Source organism: Gadus macrocephalus, chromosome 4, assembly GCF_031168955.1.
Source record: "Gadus macrocephalus chromosome 4, ASM3116895v1".
NCBI classification, from domain to species: Eukaryota; Metazoa; Chordata; class Actinopteri; order Gadiformes; family Gadidae; genus Gadus; species Gadus macrocephalus.
The window spans coordinates 33,412,178-33,432,237 of record NC_082385.1 but is presented as its reverse complement, the minus strand read 5'-3'; the positions used below and the strand labels follow the sequence as shown (position 1 = coordinate 33,432,237).

The 20,060-nt window shown below is 44.7% G+C and overlaps 1 protein-coding gene across 1 annotated transcript in view; it reads right to left on the bottom strand.

Annotated features, from left to right (window-relative positions):
- Positions 1-20,060, bottom strand: part of LOC132455345 (NACHT, LRR and PYD domains-containing protein 5-like) — a 140,383-nt gene that overhangs the window by 47,905 nt on the left and 72,418 nt on the right. The window contains exons 9-10 of the mRNA XM_060049157.1: positions 19,627-19,743; positions 19,213-19,329 (exon numbers count right to left, since the gene is read on the bottom strand). Of these exons, the coding sequence (XP_059905140.1) occupies positions 19,213-19,329; positions 19,627-19,743 (234 nt within the window). The remainder of the gene's footprint in view (positions 1-19,212; positions 19,330-19,626; positions 19,744-20,060) is intronic.

The following is a 20,060-nucleotide window of genomic DNA, read 5'->3' as shown; positions in this document are numbered from 1 at the left end:
TATTAAGCATATCTTATTAAATTTCCCCTTACCCTGTTAAAGGGAAACCAGCTTTTTTCCATTTTACGATCATTTTGGGTCTACGGACCAGTGCAGAAAATTATTTGGAGATTATTCCAGTATTAACAATAATAATAATAATAGATTAAATTGATATATCGCTTTTCACACACTCAAAGCGCTTTACATAGGGGCACAAAAATAGATAAACAAGAAAAAAAGTCTGAGTTGATGGGGCTAGGGATAGTGAGTGATCTAGGGGTGGGCAGAGGAGAAGAGATGAGTCTTGAGGCGGGACTGGAAGATGGTGAGGGACTCAGAGTCACGAATATGTATTGACAGATTATGCTGCAGCTGTAATCAGCGAAAGGGCTGAAGTGTAATCCTTTTGGGCAATATAGAGCCCGTCAATGTATGGCCTCTATAAGTGCTTGTTTTTTTCAACTGACATGCTCAGATTGTTATCACTGTCTATCAACATTAAAATATGCTCTACAGAGAATAAAAACGTTTAGATTTTTCCTTTTGCTTGATCCGGTCTGTTTTTTATTGTGTCGAACCAAGTCTCGCTCAAGGAATACTCTTGCTCGGAAGTCTCATTGTTGCAGGTCATTTCCCTATGGTCATTAATATCTCCTCTCTCCTTCATCGAAATCTTGAATACAACACTAAGCTACGCTTTCTGTAGTCCAACAAACAAACTCTCTTCTCTCCAGCTCTCATTCACGTTTCCACCGTTCTCTTCCTTAACTCCCGCGATACTTCTCCTTGAGTGAGACTTGGTTATTGGCCGTTTCTCAATTCCTAGCACGCGTGCTGCGGACTCGATGACTTGCAAGCACGTACTTGGCAAGTCTGTACTTCAAGCACAGACTTGCGAGCACGCGAGTACGTACCTGCAATTGGAACAGCAGCGGACTCGATGACGTCACCACCTCTGCTCGTCCGTTAACTGTGCTACGGCCTCATTTAGGCATATACTACTGAACAATATAAACAAATGATATAAAACAAAATCCCAGCCTCTTTCATTTTCAAATAGTATGTAAATATTCTGAATGAATAAAAATTGAAAAGATATGCGTATCCTGTCTGACCTGTCATGTGTATAGAGTGGCGAATTTACGCCCCTTCCGGTAGGGCTCATGGGACCTATGAGATCGAAAAATATGAATGGGTGTCAATGGAGAGAAAATAATTATTTTCTGGTCCCAGTCTTTATATGCACTGGATTACACATATGTTGTTTGTGGATTTAAATGATAATTTTTCATGCAAAGAAAACTAAAAATGTTGGTGAAGAAGTTTGATAATTTTAGGTTTTATGTGAGGCCGCTTTGTGAACTACAGCTCTTCGCTGCTCTCGACGCATATGATATACGTCACCACACCCGCCCTTGGAACTCGGCACAGAGATGGCGATCTCTCTGCCCCACTTCACCGCTTTTTCCAAGGGGAGGATAAAAGCATCGAAAGAGGTGAAAACCATTATAAGTCGGGGCACGTGCAGAGTTTCAGTTATGCCGATGGGAAGATTGTCGGTCTTCTCCACGCCAGTCGCAGGGAGCATGACGTCACATACGAGCAGTGTAGTCTTTCTCGTTGTGTTTTCTCTACAGCCTTTATCTGAACAATTGCACAATAAACGGTCGAACTCTTTGCATGAAAAATTATCCTTTAAATCCACAAACAACATATGTGTAATCCAGGGCATATAAAGACCGGGACCAGAAAATAATTATTTTCTCTCCATTGGCACCCATTCATATTTTTCGATCTCATAGGTCCCATGAGCCCTACCGGAAGGGGCGTGACTTTGCCACTCTATAAGCTATACACACACGACTTTATCTATCTATATATATTTATATATTATCTTATATTATTATTATTATTATATATTATATAAATATATATATAAGTTAAGAGTAACTTAAGCTACAGTTGTGCTTGTGCGTCTTCTCCATATTGTCCGCCATCGTACTGCTGCGAGTGCGAAATGCATCCTGGGATTTATAGCGGTTGCAAGCACACACGAGCCACCTCCGATGCATGCTCGGTGAAACGGCGAGATCGAGCACGCATCAAGAACACTTCCGGGTTTTACGACAGTACTCGCTTGATGCGTGCTTCGAATTGGAACAGTGCTCGGGCAACGACTGATGACGTTTCACGAGTCCACGAGCACACGAGCACGCACAAGTACGCGAATTGAGAAACGGCCACAGACTCCTTCCCCCCGGTCCTGTTGGTCAGAAGGTGAACCCCACCGAGGTGGATTCACCGCCGCCTAGTGGCTCCCCACGCAATAACAGGACTGCAGCATGGCTTTGATAAACGGCCTCACATCTTACTATCGACTCATTTATCAGACGCCTCCATCCTACTGCCCCCTCCCACGCAGCCAGAGAAGGAGAGGTTCCTCCTCTGCAGCTCAGCGCCTCAAACACACACCTCTGTGTGTTTCAACATGGAGGCTCAGGGTCCTGTTAGACGGGGAGGTGGTGCATCAACCAGCCTGCAAGGCTCGTCTCTGGAGAGACGCCAGTAGCTGGGCTGTTTCCTGTCGGCCCGCTTCTAGAACTCTCTCCATACTCCGTCCCTCATCGGGCGTATGAGTCTGAGGTGGAAATGCACTTGCTGGTATCCTGATTATTAATGTTGTGTAGACGAAGCCTCTGTTGTGCTTTTTATTCAGTGAACCCCCGACCTTAAAGTGTAAACTGATCCTCTGCTGAACACAAGAGAACATTCAGAGGATCCTCTGAGTTGTTTATCACCATTATGCTTTATTAACCAGGACAACAGAAGAACAGACCCTTACATGAACACAATAAACACAAGGACTCAAACAATAGAAGAACAGTCCCTTACATGAACACAATAAACACAAGGACTCAAACAATAGAAGAACAGTCCCTTACACGAACACAATAAACACAAGGACTCAAACAATAGAAGAACAGTCCCTTACATGAACACAATAAACACAAGGACTCAATCAATAGAAGCAGCAGACAGACATTACTAATCATAAACAGGTGTGTTCTGCTGCTGTGTTTTTCCCCACAGAACACAAGGAATCAATACTCAGTTTAAAGTGATCACAACATGATCTATAGCTTTTCGACCGCTTGCATTACGAATATAATCTAAAATCTGCTTTACATCGTGTGAGGCATATCAAAATATAAACTGATATCAGAGCCCCGCAGTATGAAACTGTTAACGTCTGAAAATAGACACAATATTGTAGTATAAAAATGTTACAATTTACCACCAATCAATCAGAAACATTAGAAATATAGTCTTTGTAAAGATTTAAAAAATCTCTTCCTTTCATGGTTAATCAAGATCAACTTTAAGAAGCCCCAGAAAATGTAGCATTTGGATTATAGTTGAGTACATGAATATAAATCATCAAAACACAGTGTGTGTGTGTGTGTGTTTATATATACATGTGTGTGTAGTCTGTGCGTGTCTGTGTTCATATGTGAGTAAGTGTGTGTGTTCATAACTTGAGTAAGTGTGTGTTCATAGATGCGCGTGCGGCGTGTGCATGTGTGCGCGCGTTTGCATGTGTGTGTCTGCGTGTATATTTGAGTGTTTATAATATGTACGCACTTGTGTGTGTTCATATATACGTGTTTGTTTGTGTTCACATACACGTGTTTGTGTGCCTGCGTGTTTGGGTTCCTATATAGTATGGTATGTTTATATGTGTGTGTCTTTATGTTAATTCATATATGCGTGTGTGCGCTTGCATGTGTGTGCGTGGTAATATACGCCTGTGTGTGTGTTCACATGTGCATGTTTGTGTTCACGTGTGTCATCAGACTCAGAGCGAGAGCAAGAGCGTGAGAGACTATAATTTACAGAGACGCTGAGGACACAAGGTGTGGATAAAAAAGTGAACCAAACGTCCGAGATCAAAACGGGGAACATTATCCCCGAAAAGGGGGGGTAAACTAATCTCCAGTGTGACTACCAATCAGATTGAAGAACCCATCCGAGGCTACAGCATTCCAGCATTCGAGGCTATAGCCCCGGATCTTTGGGAATAGCCCCGGATCGCTGTGCCGTCTAAAAAAATATTAATAATAATAATAATGATGAAAATAGCCCCGTAGAGTATACTTCTTTGTGATTAAATTACCAGCAGCCACAGATGCAACAATTCTGGCGTGTCCATATATGGGCAGATTTAGAATCATTTTTTGCCAAATGTTGCAAACTCAACGTGGGTATTCTTTCTTCTCTACGCACGGCGCATGTCATCGTTATTGCTGTGTTGTGCTGCCAGCCTTTTAGTGAGATCAGAGAGTGTTGAGAAGGACAGTAATACAATATCTTTGGTGAGATGGATATAAGAAGAGAGACCCGCAGTGAATTCAACCCGGTCCACTTGACATCGGGTAGGTGCATGACAGTGGTACCGTGACACTTCCATAGCCCGGGCTTTTATTGGTTTCAATCACTGAACTTTAGAACGAAACTCTTGCTCAGCAACGATGGGAAATACTATCAAATGTATTATTGAAACCAGTGTGAATATTAGTAACCATGGCTACCAGGCAATCGAATAACGCACACACACACACACACACACACACACACACACACACACACACACACACACACACACACACACACACACACACACACACACACACACACACACACACACACACACACAGCTGAGGCCCCCCCCCCCCCAGAGCCCCCGGGAGGAGGACGCTGAGCCGTAAGGTACAGGTAAGTTATAGACACACAGGACCTCCTCCCTGGGCTCTGGGGGGGGGGCTGTGTGTGTGTGTGTGTGTGTGTGTGTGTGTGTGTGTGTGTGTGTGTGTGTGTGTGTGTGTGTGTGTGTGTGTGTGTGTGTGTGTCAGGGGCCGTGCTCAGGCCGACGAGGAGACGTCCTTTTTTTTTTCTACAACCGACACAGAGACACTGAGGACCCCCGGGAGGAGGTCCTGTGTGTGTCTATAACCGACACAGAGACGCCCCCCCTCTCCATACCATCACCCCCGGGAGGAGGTCCTCCTGGGTGAAGGAGGACCAGAAGGTGTGGATGTGTGTCAGTGTGTCTGAGGACCCTCCTCCACCTGGGGACACTCTGTAGAAGGACAGAGAGCCAGCAGGCCGGTCCAGATACACTCCTACTCTGGTGGAGCCAGCGGGGGGGAGAGGGAGGTCTGTCTGTGTACCGTTGTACCGGGCAGAGTAACGACCATCAGTACAATAAAGACCCCAGGACTTGTTGTTCAGTCCAAGCCCGCTGTCAGCACCCCCTCCTCTCCTTGTGATTCCTCTGTATGTCACTCCTATAACAGCCCCTCCTTCCCTCTCTACCTCCCAGTAACAGCGGCCAGTCAGAGCCTCTCTACCCAACACCTGGGGCACGGAGTCAAATCTGTCTGGGTGATCCGGATACGACTGGACCTCTCCAACCCACGTCACCTTCCTGTTGTCCTCAGACAGAGAGAGTCCTCCGTGGGCCGTGTTGGGGTCCAGTGTGAGGTCACAGGCATCTGAGGGAGAACCAGACATGATGAGCTGCTGAACCGCTCTTCATCATCATCATCATCATCATCACTAGTACTGTTCTCCTGCGCTCTGTGTACATATACATAGATATGAACACATACATACATATACATATGTACACATACATAGATACACACACCTCAACAATAACGTTATGAAAACATCAACAACAATATTATGAAAACATCAACAACAAACATCTCTCCTTGGATCCAGGCTGCTCTTCTTCTTTTTATTCTCTTTCTTTTTGTGATCGCTCTCTCTTCTTCTTCAGCCCCCTCCCCATCAGCCCCCCCCTCCCCCTCAGCCCCCTCCCTCTCATCCCCCCCTCAGCCCCCTCCCTCTCATCCCCCCCTCAGCCCCCTCCCTCTCATCCCCCCCTCAGCCCCCTCCCTCTCATCCCCCCCTCAGCCCCCTCCCTCTCATCCCCCCCTCAGCCCCTTCACCCCCCCTCAGCCCCTTCACCCCCCTCCCCCTCAGCCCCTTCACCCCCCCTCAGCCCCTTCACCCCCCCTCCCCCTCACCCCTAGTCCTCACCCTCAGCCCCCCCTCAGCCGGTCCCCCCCACCCCCCCCTCCTCCTCACCCCTAGTCCTCCCCCTCAGCCCCGTCACCCCCCCTCCCCCTCACCCCTAGGCCTCCCCCTCAGCCCCCTCCCCCTCAGCCCCCCCCCCCTCAGCCTCTCTCTCACCCCTTCCCCTCCCCCTCACCGGCCCCTAACCCGGTCACCCCCCCTCTCCTTCACCCCCCCACCCCCACACTCCTCCCCCCTCAGCCCGGTGACTGTGATGGTGGACAGTATTAATATACGTAAGATACATGATGTCAGCCATCATCTTCATTCCCAGTAGGATGTGACCTCACTTCCTGCTGTGTGGATGGACTTTCCATCTCAATAGTGAGTGTGTGATGTGATGAATCAAACAGACACTTACACTTCTTTAGAGCTGGTTTCAGCCTCCACACTCCACCGTGCTCCACACTGGGGGGGAAACAAAGTGAGAGCATCATGTTGAAACATTCACCTTCATCATCTGCCGTCTCATCACGTTCTACACAACATGAGTGACAGCTGCCTCTTCAAACCACTTCATCTAGCAGCAGCTTGAATCCTTGTAGGAGACTTTGTCCCTGAGTGGTGAGCTGTCCTCTCCATACCTGAGAGTGTCCAGTCTCCAGAGTGGATCCTCCAGTCCAGCAAAGAGCAGCGCAGCTCCAGAGTCTCCTGGGTGATTGTAGCTCAGGTCTAGCTCTCTCAGATGGGAGGGGTTGGAGCTCAGAGCTGAGGCCAGAGAAGAACAGCCTTCCTGTGTGACCAGGCAGCCAGACAAGCTACACACACACACACACACACACACACACACACACACACACACACACACACACACACACACACACACACACACACACACACACACACACACACACACACACACACACACACACAATTTATTGTATCTGGTTGAGAGCAGTTTGTACTAAAGTAAACACATTTATAAAGTGTATTCATTCCATTTGGAGGACAAGTAAAAGCTTTATTGATACTTCATGGAGACAAAGCTGTGTCACCCTGAGAGTCTGAGAACAGGAAGAGGAAGTGGGGAGATGACATCACAGACAGCAGAACTGCCTTCACTTGGATGTGACAGGATCTTAAGAAAATGCTCCTTTCTCAATAGCTACAACTCAATGAGATATTGTTTGGTTAGAGTCAGGAGAAGTCTGCTGTGTTTGGTACGCTAAGACCGTTTCTTCACAGGTTCTAACATTGTGTAGAACCAGGGAGTGTTTTGTCAGCAGAGAAAAGAGCAACAGAAATGAGGCAGGAGCAGCACTTACTGGAAGCTAGAGTAACCAGTTTGAAGAAGAGGCTGACAACTGACCTGAGAGTTTCCAGTGTACAGTGTGGACTCCCCAGTCCAGCAGAGAGCAGCTTCACTCCTGAATCCTTCAGATCATTGGTACTCAGGTCCAGCTTTTTCAGACTAGAGGACTTGGAGCTGAGAACTGAGGCCAGAGCTTCACAGCATCTCTCTGACAGATCACAGCCATTGAGGCTGCACACACAATAAACAGAACACGTTAGGAACTGTGATTCATTTTGCATTTGAAATTTGTTGTTAGAAATGTTTTATTAGTTTACCTAAATGTCAATACAGTAGATCTTCAAAATATGACTTATTTAGAATTCAGATAACTAAAAATTCAGCAAACTCCAGAAAATGTCCATAAAAATACTCAGTTCTAAGAAGAAAAAAATATTTAACTTTACTCTAAAGTCCACCTTACTGTCTGACTACATGATTATGAATAGAATAGGAATCTATAAAACAAACACCTTATACCATCATTAACACACTGAATCCAAGGTACACCTTTTACTGTCATGGCAACACAAATAGAGTGAGATTGAGGTCTTGTGTTTGATAAGATGAGTGGTAATGGCGCTGCGATGCACGCAGACTGCCAAGGTTTAGTTCAGTGCTGGGTTGAATAGCGGCAGTATTGCAGCGCCAGCTTGATCGCTCTATTGGGAAACACGACCCACTTAAGTTCCCCTGAAGACACACTGCTTTAATCAGAAAACTAACACTGGTTAAAACTGGTTTTACTGGGGAACAACAGATCAATACTGGGGCGCAGCATATCAATACTGGGGCACAGCAGATCAATACTGGGGCACAGCAGATCAATACTGGGGCACAGCAGATCAATACTGAGGCTCAGCAGATCAATACTGGGGCTCAGCAGATCAATACTGGGGCTCAGCAGATCAATACTGGGGCTCAGCAGATCAATACTGGGGCTCAGCAGATCAATACTGGGGCTCAGCAGATCAATACTGAGGCTCAGCAGATCAATACTGAGGCTCAGCAGATCAATACTGGGGCACAGCAGATCAATACTGGGGCACAGCAGATCAATACTGGGGCTCAGCAGATCAATACTGAGGCTCAGCAGATCAATACTGGGGCTCAGCAGATCGATACTGGGCCAGGTGCCCCAGTAAAAGGGGTCCAGCAACGCCCATGACCTGACGTATGGAAAGGGGTTGAACCGGGTAAGCAGCGGACCGACAAGTGCATGTGTCACTTGACCTCCCCTCCCTCTGTCCCTCTCCCCCCTCGGTCTCTCCCCCCCCCCTCAGTCCCCCCCCTCTGTCCCCCCCCCCTCTGTCCCTCTCCCCCCTCTGTCCCCCCCCCCCTCTGTCTTACCCTGAAAATTCACCTCAAAACGAATATGAAAACACAAGATGTTTGTGGAACTTCAATGGGGAATAAAGACTAACAAGACAGATTATAACATTGAACACTACACAAGCATTAATAGATTTTTTTCATTTAAGCGATACATTTTTCATATTGACAAAGGAGGTGCTGGATGTATGACCATAATTGTATGACCATAATTGTATGACCATAATTGCTCAAAAAGTTTGGATGGCTCTTTATTCTACCCCAGTTTTGATTGACGTGGCTTAAAAGGACCACCACAAACGTGCTGTCAGTGGGATGTGGGACGCGACTGACTGATCATTCCTGCGGGGGTGAGGTGACGGTGGGGCTCGCGGGGGACTCCGGGTGACTCTGGGCGATCACGGGTTCACGTGGTGAGATAGAAGTGAAGTGTGGAACAGGGCATGTCAGGTTTTCGGTTCTTAAACCTTCACGGTGTATATACTGACTCATGTAATGTTTTCGGTTTAGTACATGGCTTTGTTAAACCTCGGGGACAGCGTGGTTTCATGGCGGCTGATGGTAAACCCAACGATATCGACCTTTGGTTTTGGATATACTGGCTTCAATTTCCCTTCCCAATAGATTGATTTTATTCAATGATAGTTGAGGTTAGGGACTTCAAAGTTGGTTGTACCGCCGGCGTTGTTAGGTTTGCTTATCATTTACTGCGCATGACATTGGCCATGCGTATTAAATGATACGTTGGAGAGTAGTGAGTATTGAGAAATGTTATCAAAGTGGATACTGTAATCAAATTTTTGACTAGAGAGGTCATGCCAAGGTTTGAAATTAGCTCAGAATATTGAATGGGACGGTCAAAACAAAAATCAACAAAATCTGTGCAAACACTAAATTGAATTTGGTAGATGCACTACCACTAGCACTAATGAGTTATCACATGCAAGCTAACAGAATGACTCATCTAACCCGCATGTAATGCTTATGGGTCGATCCATGCCTTCGCCTACATTTCGAGGACCCCATAAGGGACTTCCAATAGAGCAATTAGAAATAGAATACAACTAACTGCTATGTATGAGTTTATATTCCAACAAGAGAAACACAAGTTCCAGAGCCGGATGCAGACACGCCAGGAGCTGACAAACTACCCCAGGATCAGACCCAGCCGAGCCAGGAGTAACAGCCACAGGATGCAATCAAATAGCGGCAGGGTTTGAATCAGTTCTGCTTTGGTGGTCCACCATTAACAAAAATGTTGATTGGATGAATTACATATACTATAATCAGCAACGGTTTGTCGATTTTACCATGGATGCGGTCAAGGGACTATCAGAACAATTAGATGCTATGACAATAGGCTAGCCTTGGCTATGTTATTGGCAGAAGAAGGAGGGGTGTGTAGGATGATAGGGACTACATGTTGCACTTTTATCCCCAACAACACTGCTCCGGATTGGTCGGTGGCCAGGCCACTGGCAGGGATACAGTCACTCAAATTACAGTTGGCAGAGAACTCCGGCATTACTGAAACCTTCCCAGGATGGATGGAGAACCTGTTTGGTAGGTGGAAGGGCCTGATCCAGTCAGTACTCATCGCGGGAATAGTGGCAGTAACTGTTTTAGTTGTGGTCGTTGCTGTTGTATTCCTTGCGTACGAGGGCTACTGAATCGGCTGATCACCTTAGTGGTGAACGCTCCAGGAGCGCCAGGTGCCATCCGGGCTTACATGGGGAGCAGGTCAGACCCGGCGTACTTGGACGAGATATCACCTGAGGGGCCTGGCCTGATCCAGCTGCAGAATGTAGAATAGTCCCCGGGGCCCCGTTATGTGCACCACCTGTATCTAAGATAATCAATATTCCTGGTCTACTTGAGTGACAAATTAATAAACAACCAATGAGGGTCATGTTTGTTATTGCATTGTATTGTTTGGTTGCGAGTATAACATGTTGTTTCTGTATCACTACATGTAATGGGTTTCTCGAAGTTCTTTGAGGCGGTTGGGAATAGGGCTGGGTAAAAAAATCGATTTAATCGATTTTTGATTACTTTCATAAAAATTTTGCATAATCGATTCATAGGGCATGAGATTGTTGTTGTTGTTTTTTTTGTTTTTTTTACCATTATTATATTTTTTGCACTTAAATAAACAATGCCTTAATGCAATTTGCAGTGATGGAATGTCGTAGTTCAAGTACACTTTCACTTGCAATTCCTTTCTAATTTCAAAATTGCACCTTTGAGACTTGAGACAGTTTTGGTTACAGCTCAGGTTTAAACTGTCCAATTCACAGGTTTGCACTTAAAACCTGTTGTTTAAGATGAAGAGAAAAAAAAAGCACATTTGTATTTTGTAACACAGTTGAGCCATTTTCATTATTTAAGAGCAGATTAAATCGAATCGTGATTAATCGATTCAGAACCTTATGATTCGAAATCAAATCGATTTAGGAAAGTGGCCACGATACCCAGCCCTAGTTGGGACCATGTTCCTAACGTCTCATATGGGCGGGAGGCTCACATGATGTGCTATTAACCTCTCCATGTGAGCGGCGCCCTTGACATAAAGGGACTAATGGCCTCATGGACTACAGGACCTGATGACAGCAAACAGGATCAATGACTACAACATGTCCAAAACCCCGCAAATAAATACAACACACCAATACATGAAGATCACCATTCAAATCTGTGCATGTCTGCAGGGAATTTTGAATCTAAAAATGTATTCCTATGTCAATTATTTTTGCATGCTGAAGGTGTAACACTTTTTGGACAATTACGATTAGACACTTACAATTAAGGCATTTAGAAGACGTTTTTGTCCAAAGCGACTTACATCGGTTAATACACACATTGACACACCGACGGCAGAGTAAACCATGCAACAGCCAGCTCGTCAGGAGCAGTTAGGGTTAAGTGTCTTGTTCAGGGACACATCAATCACTCAGCTACAAGACAACTGCTCGAGCTCCTGAACTAAGCCGAGCCCACAACCACGACTGCCTCGGTGCCGCCGACCCTCCCAGGATCCGTTGCGGTACTTAGCGACCACGGCCGTGATCGGCGCAATAATATATCGATATTATTATATGGAGAGATTGAACTGATTTATATGGAACAAAACTGTACTATGAAATCACATTTTTCATTTGCGTAAGGGATGATGACCGTTGCTGCTTGTTGTGTGATTTGAATGGTTGATTTGTATCATATTGAAGTGTTTGTTTCGTCAAAATGTATCGTCCCCTGCTATAAACAATCTAGCCCCCCGTAGCTCACGCAATCATAATTCTTTGCCACTGCTATTGGTTACAACTAATAAGTAGATTATCTAAAAAATTATCTAATTATTTACAGACTCTGTGATTAATTAATCTAAATTAATCGCATGCTTAAATTTTTTCAGAGAAAGTATTTCAAAATAGTTTTATTCAAGTAAATTATGGCAGATGAGTGATTCAAAGTCTTTCAGTTACATACGGTGCATTATAAGATCAATTTAATTACATTTCCATCGAACTCAAGATTCAATGCATCAGTCGAGTGTGGCTTGACGTGGCTGGCTGCTAGCGCCAGCTTCAGGGGCTGTGGCAGCTCGGACCTGCGAGCTTGCTACCAAATGTTTTGTGTTGAGATGATATTTAAGGGATAATGAACTCCCGTTATAGAAAAAATCCTTACTACAGAGATTGCAGATAACGGTGTTCCTATCTACAGTTCCGTCTGGGAGTTGTTTTAACTTGAATTTTCCATTCACGGGGCCGAGCAGCGTCTTCTCGTCTGCCTCGATTGTGCTTCAACGCAAATGACGCCCTGGGTCAAAGGGCACTATCGAAGCGCAATTAATCTGCGTAAATTTTTTTATCGCGTTCTTTTTTCTGTGATTAATTAATCTAAATTAAAGCGTTAATTAATCTAAATTAAAGCGTTAAAGTAACCACATTTATAAAGTGTATTCATTCAACATTGAAGACAAGTAAAAGCTTTATTGATACTTCATGGAGACAAAGCTGTGTCACCCTGAGAGTCTGAGAACAGGAAGAGGAAGTGGGGAGATGACATCACAGACAGCAGAACTGCCTTCACTTGGATGTGACAGGATCTTAAACAAATGCTCCTTTCTCAATAGCTACAACTCAATGAGATATTGTTTGGTTAGAGTCAGGAGAATTCTGTTGTGTTTGGTACGCTAAGACCGTTTCTTCACAGGTTCTAACATTGTGTAGAACCAGGGAGTGTTTTGTCAGCAGAGAAAAGAGCAACAGAAATGAGGCAGGAGCAGCACTTACTGGAAGCTAGAATAACCAGTTTGAAGAAGAGGCTGACAACTGACCTGAGAGTTTCCAGTGTACAGTGTGGACTCCCCAGTCCAGCAGAGAGCAGCTTCACTCCTGAATCCTTCAGATCATTGGTACTCAGGTCCAGCTTTTTCAGACAAGAGGACTTGGAGCTGAGAACTGAGGCCAGAGCTTCACAGCATCTCTCTGACAGATGACAGCCATTGAGGCTGCACACACAATAAACAGAACACGTTAGGAACTGTGATTCATTTTGCATTTGAAATTTGTTGTTAGAAATGTTTTATTAGTTTACCTAAATGTCAATACAGTAGATCTTCAAAATATGACTAATTTAGAATTCAGATAACTAAAAATTCAGCAAACTCCAGAAAATGTCCATAAAAATACTCAGTTCTAAGAAGAAAAAAATATTTAACTTTACTCTAAAGTCCACCTTACTGTCTGATTACATGATTATGAATAGAATAGGAATCTATAAAACAAACACCTTATACCATCATTAACACACTGAATCCAAGGTACACCTTTTACTGTCATGGCAACACAAATAGAGTGAGATTGAGGTCTTGTGTTTGATAAGATGAGTGGTAATGGCGCTGCGATGCATGCAGACTGCCAAGGTTTAGTTCAGTGCTGGGTTAAATAGCGGCTGTATTGCAGCGCCAGCTTGATCGCTCTATTGGGAAACACGACCCACTTAAGTTCCCATGAAGACACACTGCTTTAATCAGAAAACTAACACTGGTTAAAACTGGTTTTACTGGGGAACAACAGATCAATACTGGGGCGCAGCATATCAATACTGGGGCACAGCAGACGCCCTGGGTCAAAGGGCACTATCGAAGCGCGATTAATCTGCGTAAATTTTTTTATCGCGTTCTTTTTTCTGTGATTAATTAATCTAAATTAAAGCGTTAATTTGACAGCCCTAGTTTAAATATAATTTAGCTGGGCGTTCTCTAGAGAGAATAAAGTACTATCCTCCTTTATCTCTTCCCTCTCTCTCTCTTTTTTCCCACTCACTCGTGACCTCTCACCCTTCCCCAAGATGACCCTGAAGTCTATTTATCAATGCAAACGTACTGAACAAGGTCTAAATGTGTTAAAATAGTGGGTTACCTTTAATTAATAATGAACGTATATTTATCTAATGTATCCTTATCAATAAAAACGTATTTATACTCATAGCTAGATATTTGAATAAAGCGGTATTTAACTTTTCTTTTTTTTTTTAATTCTTTGCTTTCCTTATTTATTATTTCAAAATAAATAGAGCTTTGGAATTTTACTTTTCACCCTGGTTACAAACAAATGTGTGTATTGTGATACAAAAAAAGTATGTTATTATAATTTGAATATTCTACTATGAGGTATATTGGGTTGTTTGTATTATAATAAATGATATTAGCGAACCTACAGAGATGTTTTCTATATTATTATAACTTTTATATACTAGTATTATGTCTATTGTGTTGTGTGTATTGTAATTCATGTTATTAGTGAACCTACAGAGATGTTTTGGAGGCTTTGACCACTGGCAGCAGCCTCAGAAGACCCTTCTCTGAAGCAGAGTATTTCTTCAGGTCAAACACGTCCAGCTCCTCTTCTGACGACAGTAAGATGAAGACCAGAGTTGACCACTGAGCAGGAGAGAGATATTCTTTGGAGAGTTTTCCTGATGTCAGGTACTGTTGGATCTCCTCCACTAGAGAACGGTCGTTCAGCTCATTCAGACAGTGGAACAGATTGATGCTTCTCTCTGAAGATAGATCTCCATCTATTTTCTCCTTGATGTAAGAAACTGTTTTACTATTGGTCAGTGAGCTAGTTCCTGTCTGTCCCAGCAGACCTCGTAGGACAATCTGATTGGTCTCCAGAGAGAGGCCCAGGAGGAAGCGGAGGAACAAGTCCAGGTGTCCGTTCTCACTCTGTAAGGCCTTGTCCACAGCACTCTGGTAGAGTTTGACATTTCCTTCCTTTCTAAGAAAAATAGCACACACACGGGATTTTAGTGGTCCTGAGAGCAGATTGACCCCAGTGTCGATGAATTTCATAAAGACATAAAGGGCAGCCAGAAACTCCTGGATGCTCAGGTGGACAAAACAGAACACCTTGTCCTGGTACAGCCCACACTCCTCTTTAAAGATCTGGGTGAACACTCCTGAGTACACTGAGGCTGCTTTGATGTCGATTTTACACTTTGCCAGGTCTGCCTCGTAGAAGATCAGATGGCCTTTCTCCAGCTGGTTAAATGCTAGTTTTCCCAGAGAACCAATGATCTTCCTGCTCTGTGAAGTCCACTGTTGATCAGTTCCAGTTCTCCCATGATGCTTCCTGTCCTCCTGTATGGACTGAACCCTCAGGAAGTGGCTGTACATCTGAGTCATGGTCTTGGGTGTCTCTTCTCCTATCTGGGATTTTTTGAATAAGTCCTCCAGAACAGTAGCAGTGATCCAACAGAAGACCGGGATGTGACACATGATGTGGAGGCTTCGTGATTTCTTGATGTGGGAGATGATTGCGTTGGCCACTGTCTCCTCTGTGAATCTCTTCCTGAAGTACTTCTCCTTCTGTGGGTCGGTGAACCCCCTCACCTCTGTCACCATGTCAACACACTCAGCAGGGATCCGATTGGCTGCCGCAGGGCGTGTGGTTATCCAGATGCGAGCGGAGGGAAGCAGGTCGCCCCTGATGAGGTTTGTCAGCAGCACGTCCACCGAGGACGGCTCTTTGACATCAGTCCAGATCGGGTTGTTCTGGAAGTCCAGAGGAAGTCGACACTCATCCAGACCATCCAAGATGAAGAGAACTTTGAACCGTTCATATCTGCAGATTCCTGCTTCTTTGGTCACAATAAAGAAGTGATGAAGAAGTTCCACCAAGCTAAACTCTCTCTCTTTCAGTAAATTCAGCTCTCTGAAAGTTAAGAGAAATGTGAAGTGTATGTCGTGGTTGGCTTTGCCTTCAGCCCAGTCCAGAGTGAACTTTTGTGTTACGATGGTTTTACCAATGCCGGCCACTCCAGTTGTCACTATTGTTCTGATTGGTTGATCTTGTCCAGGTAAGGGTTTAAAGATGTCTTCACAGTTGATTGGTGTTTCTTCCTTGGCTGGTTTCCTGGAAGCTGTTTCAATCAGTCTGACCTCATGCTCTTTGTTAACCTCTCCACTGCCTCTCTCTGTGATGAAGAGCTCTGTGTAGAAGTCATTCAGACCCGTTGGATTTCCTGCTTTAGCGATTCCCTCAGACACACACTTTAACTTCTTCTTCAAATGAGACTTGATTTTATGTTGGCACTCAACAGCAGCAGATCCTACATGGGAATGAAGAGAAGACATCAGCTAGTGGATGGTGACATCACTTGAAGCATGTTAATATTTCCTGAAAAATGATCAACTTCATAGTATTTACAGACTTCATTACTTGTGGTTCGAGAAGCTGGTCGTAACACGGAATGGATACATATTTTTTTCTTTTTTGTTTGTTATTTACACAGAAAAATCATTGGTCTAATGATAATAACAATGATAGTGAATCAGTTGAAATTAACTTCATATGCTGATATAACAAGATAGTGATGCATCTCTTCCACTTATTCCACTTATAGTTATTCTGCTGTTGATTTGGCATTTATTGTTTAACATTCTTTATCCTGATGGACGCACCATAACCTTTCATATCTGGATCAAACCATTTAACTTTATACCCCACAATAACACTGAATATCTGGATCAAATCATTTAACCTGATACTCCTACAATAACCCTATATATATCTGGATCAAACCATTAACCTGATCGAACCACAATAACCCTATATATCTGGACCAAACCATTTAACATGAAACCCCCACAATAACCCTGCATAACGATCAAACCATTTAACCTGATACCCCCACAATAACCCTACATATCTGGATCAAACCATTCAACCTGATCGACCCACAATAACCGTTCGTATCTGGATCAAACCATTAAACCCCCAAGAAGAAAGATATCTCCACATTGATGAATTATAAATGAAGAAATCTCTTAACACTAAATTGTATTATGTTATTTAGTCTGAACAGAACAAATAAGAGTCTCATACTACTCTTTATAATATACATTTTCATTGTTTTCAAGATAAGAGTCTTCTGCGCTTCAAAATAATAGTCTCCTCTGTTTTCAAAATAAGAGTCTCTTACCGCCCCACAGTGTGTCGGCCAGTTCCTCCTGGTTCATCTCCATCAGGCAGAGCTTTGTGATGTCCACCACTCCCTCTATCGCACGCCTCCTCTGCTCCTCGTTCTTAGCATCCACCTCCTCCTCCTCCCTCTGACCCTCTGAGCATTGTGGGTAATCTGTGAAGAGATCCCTCCAGAGCTTCTTCAGCTCCTTGTCTAGGAAAGCGTGTGCGTTCTCCTCAGCCCTCTGGAACAGAACAAACATCAAGGAGAACTTTACTCTGAACTCACTGAGGACATCAGAAGCATCTGTCCTGGATTCACGTCCCGCTGGTCTAAAGAGGGAAGCCTGGAGACTATTAGGACCACAAGAGATGCTTTCTGATGTTCATGTAGAGCTGAAGTCAGATGACTTGGTGGACATTTACACACCTTGATCAGCTCTGTTTGATGCTGCTGTACAGACTGAGCACTGGTGACCTTTGACCTCTCCTGGTGTCTGTAGAGAACACACACACACACACACACACACACACACACACACACACACACACACACACACACACACACACACACACACACACACACACACACACACACACACACACAGTTTGTTAACGGGGGGGAGGGACCGTACCGGACTTGTGCTGAATTTTGACGGGGGGGGGGGGGGGGGGTATGATATATGGGCTATCATGACACGGCTCTTCTCAATGCCGTGGAACGCTCCGTTCACCTGCATGGGCCCTTCTATTGTCCCACTTAACGTCAATATTACTCTGCATGTGGAAGGGAAAATAGCTTTCTTTGTAATTACAATAATATGCGGCTGTATTTTCAGAGACCCCCACAGATGTTTGAGTTTGCTGCTTTCATGGGAGCCAGACCTCTCTTTATGGGAGCTCAGCTCCCACTGCCTCCCACCTAACTCCAACCCTGGCTATAGGTCTTTCTACACTGCCGAGCCGGTTCGGTCGCAGCTTGGCACGCCCGGCGATTTCACCTTCTTACCTCAAGTTTCCTGTGTCAAACCGAGGGGGTCTAATCCCCCGTTCGTCACGGCGCGGGGTTTCTTGGTTCACTGGGGAAGGGGGGGCTGCGCACGGAGTCTCTGACCTCTTTAGAATCATTTGTATTATTGCGTACTCCCGAATGTTTTCATTTTTTTATGAATGAAGACACCCGCACGCAATAATGAGTTCACGTCTGAGTGGAGACTACAAACGCGATTAACTATGGTCTGGGATGTTCGTTACTGTCTAGACAGGGTCCAATAAATAGTGGATTTCATCACAGCCTCACCGAAGCGCCTACAGTGCTTAATGCAAACAATCGCAACAAAAAACGCCTGCAGAAATTCTCCACCCGCTGGACTCAGCATGATGCAAGTCTAGTAGCCGATGTCTTCTGTCATTGATCAATATGAGGACATTTTAACCAGAGCAATGGAATCATTTGATTTTATTATACGCCTTGTGACGTGGCGTTTGATCGGTACATTTCGGCTGCGCATGTATTTTTGGAATTTTTAATTGCTGCAATAAATGATGTTGTTGTTGACTTCTAACATGTCTCTATCTTTGCTGTTTAAATCTAACAGTAGTCTATGAATAATATATCGGCGTAACCACTGTTTTTGGTTGCGAAATGGCTCAAGCTGGCATTCCGTGGTATTGGATGTGTTTTAATAAAACGCATCCAATACTAGGAATGTCCGCTGGTGACGCCACTGAGGCTAAAGTAGGCTAACGATGCTCTTAGCATCCTACAAGTACCCCTGGAGTCCTCGTTAGCTACGAGCGGTTTCACGACGTTCGTTACCCAACGATGCTTTCGGGAAACGATGTGAAAACTGTACGATGCTCGTACGACGCACTTCACGATCCACTTAGGCTAACGATGCTTTCGGTAAACTGGGCCCTGTAAACATCAGTATCAGTAGAGTCTGATAACAACAAACCGGTCTGTTTTCATCGTCTGTTTGAAACTCCTACCTCTCCTCTCTGGAGGGGCGTCCATCTTTAAGGTCAGGAGGTCTATTCATAGACTGGTCACTCTTCATGGAGACACAGCTGGGTCCAGGGGAGTCTGCTCTCTGCTGCTGCTCTGGGCTTCACAACACACACACACACACAGCTGTTACTAAGAGTAATGATGGAGTCATGATGTATCACTGCTGAGCTCTGAGATGGACAACCGTCACACACACACACACACACACACACACACACACACACACACACACACACACACACACACACACACACACACACACACACACACACACACACACACACACACACACACACACACACAATCTATTGTTTTTTCCTGACCTGTAAACATCAGTATCAGTAGTCTGATAACAACAAACCCGTCTGTTTTCATCGTCTGTTTGAAACTCCTACCTCTCCTCTCTGGAGGGGCGTCCATCTTTAAAGGTAGCAGGTATATCCATAGACCAGTCACTCTTCATGGAGACACAGCTGGGTCCAGGGGAGTCTGCTCTCTCCTGCTGCTCTGGGCTTCACAACACACACACACACAGCTGTTACTAAGGCCCCGTCCACATGAAACCGATTTCATGGCGAAACCGCAAAGGTCTTGTACGGTTCGGCCCTCCGTCCACACGAAGCCGGCGAATCCGCTGACCGAAACCGTAAACTTCTGAAACCACCGTCGGAGGTGGTTTCAAATCTACCCGGTTTCATTTTGGATTCGTGTGGACGCCTGAAACCTACTGAAACCGTAAACCATGAAGTCATCGCCCCATCCCTCGACCCTCTAGCCAATGACTGTTAAGCCTGCGGAGTCTCAGAACTCATAACAACAAAGATTTCTG